This window comes from Momordica charantia (assembly GCF_013281855.1).
Source record: "Momordica charantia cultivar OHB3-1 chromosome 4 unlocalized genomic scaffold, Mcharantia_2.0 BLBB01000004.1, whole genome shotgun sequence".
Lineage (NCBI taxonomy): Eukaryota > Viridiplantae > Streptophyta > Magnoliopsida > Cucurbitales > Cucurbitaceae > Momordica > Momordica charantia.
This window is the reverse complement of record NW_028275162.1, coordinates 27887594-27902902: the sequence shown is the minus strand read 5'-3', so window position 1 is coordinate 27902902 and position 15309 is coordinate 27887594. Positions and strand designations below refer to the sequence as shown.

Here is a 15309-nt window from a genome sequence, read left to right as displayed (position 1 = left end):
AACAGCTCAATTATGAAAAGCCAACGTCTTCCGAGTTGACATGGGAAAATGATAAATATTCTTACATTTACATATTCCATATTTTCCCCTCAACTTTGAATGCTTCTAGACCTTCCTGATTTTCTTGAAATATCAAAATGTTTTTCCCAGATACAAAGATGCCAAACATGGAGTGCATTTTTTTGACCAAAAGAAAGGTCAAATAAGGTGACCATCAACATCATTCTTATATTTTAAATATATTTGATCCAAGCTAAGAGAGTTTAGACTAAAAATCAGGACAATTTTATACTTTTTACTGCCAAAAAATTTTTTTGTTTAATAAAGGGAGGATCAAAGTTAATTCATTGATTTGAGGAAACCATAAAACCAAAATTCCTCTTTTCCCACTTCCCGTTTCTCACCTGCACATTTTCAGGTAAGAGTTTCCCTCTCTGGTTCCTTTGGAGTCTTCTGCTTGGCTGGTAAGAAAAATGGTGGAAGAGTTATATTACAATGTCCTAGAAATGCATTTAGACTTCCCTGTTGTTTTCTGGAAGATTACTTGAAAGAGAGATTGTTATGATGCTTGGTGTTCGCCGGTTTTGAAATCTTGCTTTCCCAGACTCTTTTTCCCACTTATTTCCTCGGGCTTGGCTTCAACCCAGTGTAGATTTTTTTATTTTAGCTCGAGTCTGGGATGAAATCACAGTTTATATGTATGCTAGATTTGCTTGTTGGATGGATCCTTATTGAAATCTCTTGCTTATGAATTTAACACTAGAAACTCTTCGCAGAGTAGCGTAGCAAAATATGCTTTCCTTTCTGGGTTCTTAGCACCATTGGCTCAAATTACCATAACCTTTATAATGGAACAGTGAAAATGGAGTAATTCCTTTTGGGTTTACTCTGGGTTCTAAACGCTACTGGCTCAAGTTACCACGAGTTTTCAAGTGGAACGGTGAAAATGGAGTTATTCTTTTTGGGTTTTCTGTAATGTATCTGAATGTAGAAAATAGAAATTACCCAGTAAAATTTAATCAGTGGGGCTCTGAAATCAGAAATGAACTTACATTAGACTTAGTTTCTGTCGTTTGTTTATATTACAACGAGGACACAGTTCAACTTAAAGCCCATATTTTATAATATAAGCATGGAAAGAGGCAGAGTTGATGATATTTTTAATGTGCAGACTACTGGTTCATGGTTCTAACATTTAAAAAATCATAAAATGTAAGATGAAAAAGGACCCATTGGTCAATTTATCAAGCTTTGATTTCTTCCCTTACAAAAGGTTGCATTGCAAGCATTTATTTTAGGCTTGCCTAGGACGTAGCTAGGAATGCCTTCTAAAATCATATTTACTTGAAGGACATTAAGACAAAGCTGTGTGACAAATACATAAAGAATCATCTTATGATACAAGTTTATTTCACTTCTAGAGAAGCCATAAGGGGCTGCACTTGCAGTATGATATATCCGACACAAGTCTAATTGTGTTCCTTTTTTAACTCACAACTCACTAAATTATTCTTCATAGTTATCACAATGAGTTATGGAGACTTTGATGTTTACTCGAATAATTCTGACGTGACAATTGGAGAGAGTTTCTTTCTGCTATGCAATTTACACACGAAAGAAAGGGATTTACTAAGGTTCCCAGTGGTCTGGGCTCTCCACAGTACCAAAATAACCAAATCCCTTACGCTTACTATTCTCCTACTCCTACCTTATATACTTCTTCTAGACCAATATCTCTTAGGGATCCCACCTTATCTCCCATACAAAATATTTCCCTATGACACCTAACTAACTATTCCTCCCTCCTCCAATTTCCTTCATGCTGCCATTCTTGTGTATGTAAAACAAATTGGATGGCTCTTTTGCCCATCAAATTGTATGCAGGACATTTCATGATTTCATCTTAATTTCATGTAGTTGGTGGTCTTGTTTAGTAATTTGGATAGGGAAGTCATGTGTCAGAACCCTATAAGAAATTCCTACACAGATTTATGGTAAGAATGATGATTAATAGTTCTCAACTTTGGGGCTATCATTATGTTGTTCCCAATTTAGGGTCAATGTAAGAATGAAGCAGAGGTTCTCTTCAAAGTGGAACTGTTTGGAGGCATAAAAATAGGTTATGTTGGACCTAATAAGGTGATATGATAGCAGCACTTTCTTTTTCCCCTTATTCTTAAGGTGGTTAATGGGAGAATTCTTGAGAAAGAGGAAACCGGTGGCAAGATAATCAATGGCTATAGGAGCCTCCATCACAGTGGGTTGTAAGTGCTGGTAGTGTTTGGTAGACTCTACTCAACTAGTCTCCCATTTCCTTTCATGAGAGAGTGTGTTAGAAAATCTGGTTGGAGTGGAGGAAATTAGGTGAGCATCTTTGATCTACAGGGTGATAAGTATTCACCTCTGATGGTCTTGCCAGTAATTTCTTGGAAGAGAATTGGGAGACAGTATAAAAGGATCTGTCCGTGGAGTTTGTGGAGTTTAAGGAGAGGTTTTCGATTTGATCACTATTAACAACTGAAACTTACATATGCTTTCTTCTAAGAAGTTTAACGCGATCATAATACTTTTCTGTACATAATTATTTCTTAGGTTCTTCATATAACTCATAATCGTCTATCAAGAGACTGTGCAATGAATAGGGAGAGCTTTTTGGGGGATTAGATAGATATTGGATGCTATTTTGATGGTTAGCAAGACTGCAGATTAGTATTAATGAGAATGAAGGTGTGAACATATAAATCAATTTAAAAAAGCTTACGAAATGGTTGTGATTTTTTATTACGTCCTTTAAGTTAAAGGTATTGGTGATAGGTGGAGGAATTATATCTTGAATTCTGGTGCACATCAAACATCTCTATTGCGATGAATGAAAATTGAGGGGCATGTTTAAAGCTAGAGCTAGTGGTAATCTTTATCTGGAGGATCCATTGTCTCCTTGCTTGTTCATTTTGGTAGCTGTCGGCCAATATGTCTATAGAGGTAAAGATCCTAACCAAGTGGAAAATTTTGTAGTAGTGCCTTTAATTTGTTTATTTTCATAAGAAACTGAACTTTTATTGAGAGAAAATAAAATAATATATGAAGGGCATACAAAAAATAAGCTGATAAAAGTTCTTATTATTTGCTTTTTTTTGTTTTTCCTTTATTTCTATTCACTCATTTCGGAGTTTGTATCTTTGAATAATTTTGTTCATTTTCATATCTCAATGAAAAGTTTGTATCTTGTATAAAAAAAAAAAAAAAAAATAAAACTAGTTGACGTAAGGGACCGGCCTATAAGAAGGGCCCCAATCCAAAAGAATAACACTTAAAAATTATAAAAATCCTTCGAGACAGACATCCACCAGGAGGAATTAAAACTTACCTTTAATTTGTTGATGATAGTCCATTTGTGGCCAAAGGACAGGAAGAAGATTATGTTTGTGGTTGAAGTTCTCGAAGTTCGCTATATAGTGTTGGGCTCAAAATTAAAATAACCAAGAGTTTAATTGCTGATATCAATTGTCTACAAGTGAAAATGAAATGGCTGTTATTCTGTTATTGAATCCTTGCTTTGAGCGATGAAACCCTCGACGACTTTGGTCTTCTCTTGGGTTAACCCAAATAGTCCCTCTACGGCAATTGGGATTATTTGGTGATTGATAGAACCGTGCAGAAGAAGATGAACATTTATCCTTGGGAAGGAAATGGATTTATCTCCTCAATCTGCTTGTGCTCTAATCTTTGGAGGACAACTAGAATTTGGCTGGTTTTTCCTTATATTTTGCCTGCTGTTATTCTCTATGTGCTCTGATGATATCATCTGAATTTATAGGATTAGTAGTGGTGCAATATAAAAATTCAGCATTAAATTAAAATTTTGAAAATTGGCAGAAGATATTGAAGAATGTATTAGAAAAGGAACAAAAGGTTAAAGGCTCTGTTTGGATGGAAAATTGTAGAAGGAAAAGAGAGGTTGTTTATCAATGGTTAACAGAGGACTATTCTGGGTCCTATGTAAAAGTTTTTGAAACATACCGCGCTGGTCTATTCTCAAACATGGAAGCTTTCAATAGGTGTAACCAGTGCTAGAATTTCTTTAGATAACATTTTGTTCATTTTTATTTTTAATGTTAATTTTGTACTGTAACAAACATCACCCACCACCACTTATTTCTCCATCACATCCAGATCATCCCATCCATACTGCTCATTGCTTTCTTTGTCCATTCACTCAACATCATGATTACTACTTTCTTCACTGCACAATATGAAACGGAATCACAGTAGTTACTTTCAAGAAAAAAACTTCCTATACTAGTTTTCTTGATTGCCTCAATTTTTTAAGTAACTTCATTGGAGAAGTAAGCGTACAACGAGAAGGGGCAGCCAGAAAAAGAAAAAGGGCCCATGAAGGAGCTTCAAAAAAGGCCTGGGATCAACTAAACAAAGAATTTAGATAATTGCAAAAAGCCTTCGATATTCCATTTCAAGAGGAAGCCAAAAGGATGAGGCTCTCTCAATAGTCCACCCAGGGCCACTTGGTATCATTAAACACTCTTCTCACCAGCCACACCACCCAAAGAAGATACCCAATAGCGTTGAGCTAGAGAACCACTGCCTTTAATTTGTTTGTCTTACTGAATTTGTTATTAGGTGCATATATCAACAAAATTGTTTGACATTATTTTTGCTAACTGTTTTTGGAATAGGATCAAGAGGGGTCTTTTACCGAGTTTGCATATGGAGCAAGTTCAGTGTAAGCTGTCTTTAATGCCAAAAGTAAAATATCATAACTAAGCATTAGGCAATGAAAATTCTCAAACAGAAGTTATTGCAGTTATTCTTCACGTGCATGAAGCTACAGACTAAATGGAGGAAAAGACTGGAGACAGAAGATTCATAAATGGAGAAAGGGAACTGTAAAAAATTTTCCTCCTCACCCTGGCTTATCTATATAACTTGTCACAATACTGGTGCAGACTCAGCTCTCAGATGTTGTGTTGGGGGGGATATCTTCAAGTTCTCTGAAGTTGGGGTAAGGGCTATTGACCTGTAGGTCTGTGAGCATTCTACGAAGTTCAGAAGTCTGCTCTTTGAGTCTTGCATTTTCTTGAATAACCCTGTCGTGGCAGTCTGAAACTTGGTTCAGCTTGTCTATAAGCTGGTGGTTCTCATTCCTAAGCCAAACCACTTGAGACCACAGCTCATCCAAATGCTTCTGCTTGCGCATACGTGACCGCCGTGCAGACTCTCTATTGGATATCATCCTCCTCTGCTTCCTCTCATTGATTAGACTTTGCTGTTGCTCATCTGCTTCATCAGAAGTTGAATTGCTACTTAAGCATGGCTGTCGATTAAATTCTTGAACTTGAGAAGGAACTTGGAAATTATATAAAGGACTAGAGAATTGGTTAAGTTGCATTGTAGGTAAGTTGTTCTGAGCCATGGGAAAATGAGTAGCATATGGAGATAAATTGGGCGGGACCAGATATTGGAGGCCTGTGACTTCACCAGGCTGCATTTTTCAGGCCTTGTTGAAAGTTTGCTGGGTCTTGGAAGGGGGAGAGAGTGTTTAGGGAGAGTGGGAAGCTGGGTGGTGAAAGGTGCTTTATAGTATGTAAAAAGTTTCCTTGGCCCACTTTCAGGAACATGGAGTGATTTTGAGAAAGTTTCTCAGAGCTTGAATCACTAGAATATCATGCAGATCATGTCTATGTCCTATTACGGCACAGCTACTTTGCTTTCATGTCACGAGATTGTCCAGGTACTCCACTATATATGTGTATCTTTCTTCTCATTGTGGCTACTCCATGTCGATTAGCATGAGTTTATGATATATGCATGATTCAAACATATACAGGAGAATTGATTGTCTTTGTGTTGATAATAATTTTCACATCATGTCTTGTTTACATCAGAGAAAGCATACATATTGTGGGAGGTATAATTATTGTGATGGTTGAATGATTAGAAAAAGAAGCACGGTACATTAAAGGATGTCAAGAAGTTGATTAGAAATAAAAGGAGAAAGGAAAATCTCTACTAGACAATTCAATCTAGTGATGTAAGCAAAAGGAAGATGGAGAAGGCAACAAAAGCCCTTCTTTCCACATCCCTATTCAGCAACTACTGATGGAGCAGAGTTATAAAGAAGCTATCAATATAGTAAATGGCACAACATTCATTTAAAATACAAGTACTTTAAGTCCACTTGACTCATGAATCTCATAGCTGAGATTGAACCAGGCATAGAACTAAAGGGAGGTTATAGGTAGGTCTCTTTCTTCTTGGTGTTTGAATCGTAGAGGTTCGAGGCGGAACGATGCTCTTCATATAATTTTACTTTCTTAACCTTTTCTCCACCTATTCTTGAGTTTTGGGGATAGTACTGTAGGAATGCAAATTGGCCCTGAGGCAATCTCTTAGCAGATGATTTTTCTCCTTTCAGGTTCATTTTGGTCGTCTTTAGTGCAATTTGATCCAATCATTTACACTTATCCTAGAAATTTCAGAGCAATAATTACAGATAATGGCCACAATTTTAAATGTTTACTCAACCTTCTCCCACCTTCCCACAAAAAGATAGAAAAGGAGAAGGAAAAGGAGTGAGGGAAGATATCACTACAAAGGCAGAAGTAGCTGAAAAACTTCAACTTTCAAGGCACTAAGTATTATATTATATTCATGTAAAGTTGTATGTTATGTATTTTGAAGATAGATGAGCAGGGGGCTTATTTATTGCACTGGAAATGGACTAAGATTTGAAAACACTGCTGAGAAAAACAGAGTACTCAAAATTTTAAGTGGTGGCTCATCTTGTCTCAGATTGTTCTTTAAACAATTAGAAAAGGTTCAATATTTTATAATCACTGATTTCTGACCAAGTCCCAATGCATATTTGTTTAGCACGATGAAGACAACTGTGACCTCAACATGAGGACAAAATTTTAAAGTTGAGGTGAAAGAAGGAACTTTTCTGTGATTAATATCTTTGGTTCTTTTATACAAAGAAATTAGGGGACCAGACACTTGGTTCTTACCTTCTAAATCTCTTTGATTATATGAAAGTATACCTTGTTATTTCTTCTTCTCAAAATATACAGGAAATCTTACATGATATTACGAACGCAAAAGAGTCGATAGAGATCTAGACAAAGTAGAAAACTAGGATGCCGTTCCACATCATAAGAGTGCTAGTCGACCTAAACATTGTCGCATCTTGTCGTCCTACGGCACCCCTTTGTATAAAGTTTTTTCATGATGGTATTGATGACTTTGATGATTTAAGATTAACTCATTAACTTTAACCTTTGTTCATCATTTCTTAGTTTTGTTACTTCAATCATTGTCAAGTCGTTGTGACCCGAGCAAGGGACACTAGATGCCAGAGTTACTCGATGTCGAACTGCTCGTGAAAATTAATGGCCAACCGTGTAAGATTGCTTCAATCAGGCATGTCATTTTTAAAATCTGGTCAAATCTGAGCTTGTTGGTGGAACTGGGGTCACATTTTGCTAGCTGCTAAAAGACAGAGAGTAGCTGAGGTCCTAACCACACTCACTCAGCAAGGTAAAAAGTTACTTTCAGAGTGGAAAATTTTGTCTGATTGGTGGAGGGAATAGCTACACTCGCAAGTAATTTGTGTACTTGCTTTGAAAGCCAGTCTTCCACTCAATAAAGAGCTTTTTCTCTCATTCATGTAATACCATAATCTTTACTGGAGAAAAGAGAAGTTGAAAGAAAAATGCTGCTTCCCCACACTTGAGGCTCTTGTCTGATTGAGTGGACTGCTCAGTCAACATTGTCATTAGAAAGATTTTGACCATCTCTCTCCCACTTTTTCTCTCTCGTCTGTGAGTGTGTTTGAGATTTGGGTATGTTAGATATGTAGGAAAGTACAGATTTTCAGTATGTTTTCCTGTCCAATTGTATCAGAAACTGCAGAGTTAGTTCAGTCATTTCTGCAATTGTACTTGTAGTTGTAGTGTACATCATGTGGATATTTACATACGTTCTTGTCCTCTGGTGTGCTACTCAATAATATTGTTTCCTTTGCCTTTTGAATGCATCCATTTATTTTAGTTCAACAGAGACATAGACTTGTTATATGACAAGATATGTGAGTTTGAGATGACATCATTGTGGTGAAAAGTACTTTTAACCAATTAAAAAATCCCTTTCGCTAGAACATCTGTATAATGCAACTTAGATTTATACGACATATAGAGTTAACAAACCACATACATGTACAACTTCTCAACTCTGAGTTGTATAAGTCAAACTCATGGACTAGACATCCGTATAAAACAATCGTTAAGTATACATATTCGAACTTATTTACCCATCTTTTTCGTTTCTCCATACTTTTGAAACTTTAAAAAATGAATTTTGTATAGAAAATTATATTTTTTTAAAAGGGGTACTTGGACTGATCCATTATACACAAAAGTGACAATAAAGAGAGAAAAGAATTTGATTGGGAAATAAAATTATGTTAGAAGAAGGATGATGGAGTAAGCAAAGAAAGTAAAAAAAAAGGCAAATAAATAGAGAGAGGGTGATGATAGATGACATTTGTGGGGCAAAGCGCGCATGGGTTAGTGCCACCACCCCCTACATCCTACCCCTCCCATTGCTCATCTTGTCAATTCTATTTTTGTTGCCTTTTCAAAAAGAATTCTAGAGAGAGAGAGAGAGATTGCACAAAAAAATGAAAAAAAAGGGAAGAAAAAGAAGGGATATTAGATGGGTAACTTTTCAATGCACCCCATTAAAGCAACAAAAAAATATATGTATTTGTTGAATAGCATTGGCAATTGGTTGGCAATTGGTGATGTTTTCAGAAAATTTCTAGTACTGAAGAAGTCCTGGACGTTTCTTTTATTCACTATCTACCATGTCAGTATCGTATTAAAAATGATGTGGGGTTCACCAATATTAAAGAATTATTTATATTTATAAAAGCAAAATCATAGTGTGAACTAAAGGAGTATGAAAAATTTCTAGTACTACGAGAGTACGGATATCCTTCCATTTACTATCTACGAGAGTCCACCAACATTAAAGAATTATTTATGAAAACAAAATCGTAGTGTGAATAAAAAGAGTACAGTACTCCTTTAGTACCAAATTTTTTTCTTTTTCTCAATGCAAATTCTTGTGGTGGGTGTCCTATAAAGTAGAGGATAGAGTCCAAAATGTACATTATTGGAGCTTTCTTGAGTTGTATCATTTGGTGATTAATTTAGGGAGAGAGAGAGGAAAACACCCAAAACATCTTTATAAGTTTTGTCCTATTTAGATGCTTGTTGCCTTTTCTATTCCTTGAAATTGTTCCAATAGTATTCATCATACAAATTGCCCAAGTTTCTTTCTTTTTTTCTCTTCCACAAATCATCTTTTTATCACTCCTTTTTAATAAGGAAAAAGAATATAGAGAAAACTTTGTTATTGGAAAATTGGATCACTTGAATGAAAATCAAAATGACAAATGAGAGAATGTAAATAAATGGTAGAGTTTACCTCTAAATAGCGCTTTTATCCTTTCGATAACAAATTTAAGTATCGTCGTCCTCTCAAACTTTCACTCCTTTTTCAATTATTCATCTAGGTTTAGTAGGACAAAAGTAAGAATAATTTCAGTCTACCAAAGTTGCATCGTGATATATATATGATGTAACAACTATAAAATGTTATACCTCGAGAAGCAATCGTTGGTTATGTTGTTTTGTGAGAGTGAACCATCACAACTGATTTCTCTTATGTCTATCAATTTCTTGCTTCAATTATACACACTTATAGATTAACTCATTGTGTAACATCAATAAATTATGAACTTTATTTGATTTTCCATATTTGTATATGCAATGAATGTGTGCTTTAGTTCATGATGTTAAGATGTGCATTTAAAGTAGTGGTGGTGCATTTTTAATTTGGATTAAGACAATCACTTATGGGCATTTTTCTTTTGCTCACCAAAACTTGGACTAAAATCTTAATCCACTATCATTTTTTAGGATAATCACAACAACATATTAGCAACTCTTGACTTGATAGCTACCACTTCATTTTATGCCCTAGTTTGCTTGGGGAGTAGTTTTTGAGATCATCCAATGAGAAGACATAATTACTCATTTTTTCTACAATATAATCTTATGTAAAACAATAATAGTATAAACTTTGAGTTTATTGCATTAATTAAGGTTGATTTTTGTGCAATTAAATTTTTTTTTTGGTAGGTATTGGTTAACATAGATGCTATTGATTCTAATTATGTTAAGGAACCAACTAAACTTAAATAGTTTTGTGCATGAAGTCTATATAAGAAAAACATTCAAAGGGAAGGATATGTTGCTTTTTTACTTCTAAATTAAAGTTTATCGAAATTTAATAGATGTTATCTCAATCAAAAAGTCTAACTTAGTACTCTCTACTTTCTGTAAGGGTGTTCGCGGCTCGGGTCGGATTTGGTTTGGTTGAGGGTAATTTTCCACCATATCAATAAATGATTTGTAATCGCATGCCTCTGAATGTGACACCAAGATCTGTCAATAGAACTCGGACCACTCCTAGGTTAATTTACCATTCGAAAAATTACCACTGGAAAGTTCCCTCGAGAGAACTCCTAGGTTAGACAAGATTAATTTTCACAATCAAATATAATCAAAGACATTAATTTCTAAACTCATACTTTTTAAGTTACACTAGATTTTATGAGTTTTACTAGGTTTCTCCCAATCAATGTGGTGCTCGACCCTATCCCTAATTCAAGTTTTATCAACCCATAATCATGATGAAAATTCCCAAAATAGTTGAATTTTTCAAACTCAAAAAGTTCAAGTTTTTTGAGACAAGCACAATGAGAAAAATCTTTATGGGTAATCATTAAGTATCACAAATACAAATACATCCCCCCAATGAGACAAGTAATATCATAGACAACAAGCTATTTATAAAAAAAAAAATACAAAATATAAAGCGGCTTAGCTAGATTCTCTATTCTAAGAGAAAAGTAAAATATACACAATACTCTCTATTCTTTTGAGTAATTCTCAATTTGGTTGTTAATCTTTAAAATTCAATTCACTTCCCATCAACGGAATCCATTTTTCCCGAGTAACATGTTCACGTATATAAATACATTAATAACATAATAATTTAAGAATTACGCCTAAAAGATTATGGACCATTTCGCAATATGAAACTTCTTGTAAATTTAATATTTACAAATATTTGTTTGTCAAAACTACTAAAATTTCAAAATATTACTTTTTCTTAATACTAATGATATCATATATTAACTTTCCAATAACAGTTAAAATTTAAAAGAAAACCTATTATTAGATTACTAATAAGGTTATAACAAATGCTTAGCAAAATAATCTATTTAAAATATGATGCTTTAGAGAAATATTTTTGGACGATTATTTCGTTTTCTAAATTTTTAAACATGTCAGAACATTTTAATGACAATTTAATATTAAACTGTCATTTACATTTGAGTCCACTTCGCAATATTTAGGACTATCATTCAAATTAATGAGCATAATCCACCTTACAAATTATAATTCAACGATTAGTAGGTAAAGTTATCAGCTCACTGAAAATAAATAATATCATACCATCTTTCTAGTTTCGAGCTATTGAATTTCTCAACTATTACATAAAAATTAACTTTAAAAATAAACCTCAATTCAAATTATTTATAAGTAAATAGACCTAACTTCACTAAATAAATAATCTTTACTATGAAATAAACTAACATCTAACTATTCCTATAGATATATGTAACCAAATGAACATGTTAATATTTCAATCTATATAGTTTACTAATTTTCATATTAGTGAAACAAAAAAGATGACGCAACATACACAAAAATATTATTCTAATAATATCATATTCCAATAACCTGAAAACAATGCAATCTATGAGAGGAAAAGAAAAACAAAAAAGCATCTAATCAAACCAAGGGTGAAATCACATGGTTGAAGTAAACTTCTGATTTGAATGAAAGGGGTTATGAATATAACTCAACCACATTACTCCTCAGAAACCTCAACTTTTCAAAGAAATTGGCCACAACAAACAACTCTATAATCAAACCAAGGGTGAAATCAGAGGTGTAGTAAAAATTTCAATGATTTCAAACTCAATTTCCAATTCACAATGAAAGAGTTTCACTCACTGAAAAAAGAATCATTCAATCAAAACCAGGGTGAAAGGAGAATCTGGGCAAGGGTAATATGGTGATGAATATGGTTCTCAACAGTGAAAAAATGAGGTCTAACGTGTAATAACAGAAGTGTGGTACATATCTCAGACATTTCATTTTCACATTAATAAGAAAACAGAGACTTTCTTTCATTAGGAAACAGAGTCAATCAAAGATTCACAACTCAGAAGTGGGGAGAAAAAAAGAATCAGGAATATGGGGATAAATGAAGGAAGATTTCACTATGCCTCTGCTATTCAACCTTTGTTTCATGTCTCGGTCTATATGGTGTTCTAGCAGCAGCAAACATCATATAAACCATGAAGGAAATGAAAGCTTCTTTCGCACAGCTCAAATTTTTGATCAATGAAGATATTCTGATAAAGCAAATGAAGGCTGAGGGAATCAGGTTTATTTACTACTATATATATATATATATATATAACTACTTTTAAAGCTCTGCCATTGACTTATTGTATGATAAACCCATCTACTGCTATAGGAAACCTGAGATTTAACTCGCAGAAACTAACACCATAATTATTTATGTCATAAAAGAATTTATGAGAGTTTTAAAGAAAGGAAGACTAAGACAACACATGGTTAAATTTAACAATACATATACCATAACACCAGAGTTTAGGAGTCTACGCTTTTGGAAGATAGTTTGATAAAAGATATGCTTTTCTGTCAAATTGTAAAAAAAGAAACCCACAATAGTTCTTAAAAATTCTTACCATCCACCCCACTTTCGTAATCATCCAGAGGAATGCCATATTTTAAGATTTTCTTTTCCACGAAAAACAAAAGCTTCATTTAATAAAATCCCGGTTTGGACTAATATCACGAAAGATTGAAAGTGTGCTTGGGAGTGTTTTTTAGCCTAGTATTTTGTAAATTAAAACACTTTCTTACTATCTCTCCTGAAAAAGTAATAATAATTAAGTGTTTCTTCAATCATAAACAGTTTTTCATACGCAGTCAAGCACCATGAAAGAAGTTTTAAAAAATGCTTTTATTTGTCATCAAAGCACTTTTAGCATACTAGGAGGAAAGAAAAAAACTCTCCGAAACACAGTCAAAAGGCAAAAGCAAATCCACAAAGAAGAAATATGTCGAATAACCGGGTGGTCAGTATTAAGAACCAAACCCGATGACAGAAGATCCTCCTCCCCCTGCATATTCAGCTAATTTATCAGAATTATTTTGACCCAAAATCAAGCAACTGCGCCACATGAAATTTCGTATCAGAAGTTCCTATTTTTACAAGTCTACCAACAGATACTCGAGCACACAAATATACTAATTTAATATACTCCACAAGTATACAATTTCAACGCCCAGCACTTGTAGTAGTATATGATCATTCGTATGTCTTGTCTACAACAATATGATTCCTAAATTAAATTCAACAAGATACGAGACAGTATAACTCCCTACTATTATCAGTGACTAAAACTTACCAAGCACTGAATCAGAATGGATACCTGTTGAGATAATTGGAGCGTATCAAGTATCAACAGCAATGCTAGAAGTTCCACGCGGAGAATTTTATAGAATACTTACCACAAAAGCTTTACAAATGCAAAATCGTGAGCAACTTTTTTCCATCTAAAAGCAACCATCGTCGATGCTATTCACAGGTTTCATTCTCACAGGTTGCACTAATCTTAAGCTATATGTTCAAAATTGTACCTGACCTGAAAATCCATTTGCAGGCCACCACCCGCCCTTTGGCTCTTCCTACGCTCATAATCTGGATCGTCAGTAGGTAACTCATACCGACAAACTGGACATGTGTTTCGGATATTCAGCCAGGGCAGAATGCAATCATCATGGTAATAGTGGCCACAGGGAAGCTTCCTCACCTTCTCCTCCATTGAAAATTTGTCCTTACAAACAGCACAAACAACGACTTCCTCTGTCAGCACATTCTCCATTTTCAACTCAACCAGAGGAAGATTCTCCACAGCAGTCTTAGCTGCTGGAGGACTACCCTTAGAATTCTCATTTTCCACGAATTGTCCGAAAAGGGTATCATATTCTGCTGCGTACATATAATCATCCTGCTCGGCTATGTATGCCTCAGAATCATTATCCCGTTCCCAGTTCGTATTCCTCCCAATGTCGTTCATTACTAATAGGATTTCCCACCGGCTTGCCTCTTCTCCCGACTCGTCTTCATTGGAGAACCCCGATGCAAGAGACAATTCCTCAGCCCCATCCACCACTACGCTTGGATTTTCCATGTCGTCCACCCGCTCCTCCACCTCCTCCCATTCGAAATCCTCGTACGAAATCCTCTGGCCCTGGATGCAAAAGCTGAAGTTATCCGAGAGAGGATTGGAACTCTCAACCCAATTAACATCATTCTCGTCATCATCCCCCGTCACGAGTTGCAGCGCACCAAGCATTCCGTTATCAGAATCGGAGTCCGAATCCACATCAACAAGCCGAAGGCCACCATTAATTGCATCCGCAACCGCGACCTGCATGCTGCTCACATCCGTCTCGGAAACCCGGGTATCGGACTCCACCGCGAAGGTCGACCAGAGCTCCTCAATATAATTGGATTCAATTTCACCGCTGTCTTCGAATCCCGAAATGCCCAAGTCCAAGTCGTTAGCAGAAGGCGTAAATGGGTCGGAACCCCGATCAGGATCGCCAAGAGCGTGCAAATGATCCGTGAAACGACGATTCTCGAAAAGATCAGTCACGAAGCAACTAACATCACGCTCGGAGTCGGAGTCGGAATCGGAGAACCAATCGGTGTCGAAGGGGAGGGAATCGTCGGCAGATGCGACGACGGATGAGACGGCGGCGAAGGGGTTGAAATCCATGGGGTTGGGGAGGAGGGATGGTACAGTGGGCACCGGAGAATCACAATCAGCGTCAGTTTCATCAGGCAGAGGCATGTTAGGTTGGTGAGGAAGCTTAGGAATGGAGAAATACGCCATTGAAATTTTTGGTTTTGATTTTGGTTTCGGTTTTTCGGTTTTGGTTTTGGTTTTGGGCGAAAATGGAATTTGGGGGATTTTGACCAAGTCATGCTTTTCATAAACTAATTTTCAGATATTTGTTTATTACTTTTTGTCAAAAAAAAAAACAGATC

The 15309-nt window shown here is 35.4% G+C and overlaps 2 protein-coding genes and 1 long non-coding RNA gene across 3 annotated transcripts; 1 reads left to right on the top strand and 2 right to left on the bottom strand.

Moving 5' to 3' along the window:
* Positions 1-284: 284 nt before the first annotated feature.
* LOC111006404 (uncharacterized) lies at positions 285-8049 on the top strand. Its single transcript, XR_002600869.2, has 3 exons — positions 285-418; positions 2815-2982; positions 7314-8049. It is a non-coding gene; the product is annotated as an uncharacterized LOC111006404 (long non-coding RNA).
* LOC111006403 (basic leucine zipper 43) lies at positions 4948-5506 on the bottom strand. Its single transcript, XM_088123456.1, has one exon. The coding sequence runs from the start codon at positions 5504-5506 to the stop codon at positions 4967-4969; it is 540 nt and encodes a 179-aa protein (XP_087979582.1). The 3' UTR covers positions 4948-4966.
* Positions 8050-13479: 5430 nt separating the features above from the next.
* On the bottom strand, positions 13480-15239 carry LOC111006706 (RING/U-box superfamily protein). The gene has a single exon (XM_022278775.2). The coding sequence runs from the start codon at positions 15152-15154 to the stop codon at positions 13868-13870; it is 1287 nt and encodes a 428-aa protein (XP_022134467.1). The 5' UTR covers positions 15155-15239; the 3' UTR covers positions 13480-13867.
* Positions 15240-15309: the final 70 nt, after the last annotated feature.

Bases quoted from the DNA above. Each gene is read 5' to 3' on its own strand.
- LOC111006403 (XM_088123456.1), bottom strand. From the start codon at position 5,506: ATGCAGCCTGGTGAAGTCACAGGCCTCCAATATCTGGTCCCGCCCAAT.
- LOC111006706 (XM_022278775.2), bottom strand. From the start codon at position 15,154: ATGGCGTATTTCTCCATTCCTAAGCTTCCTCACCAACCTAACATGCCT.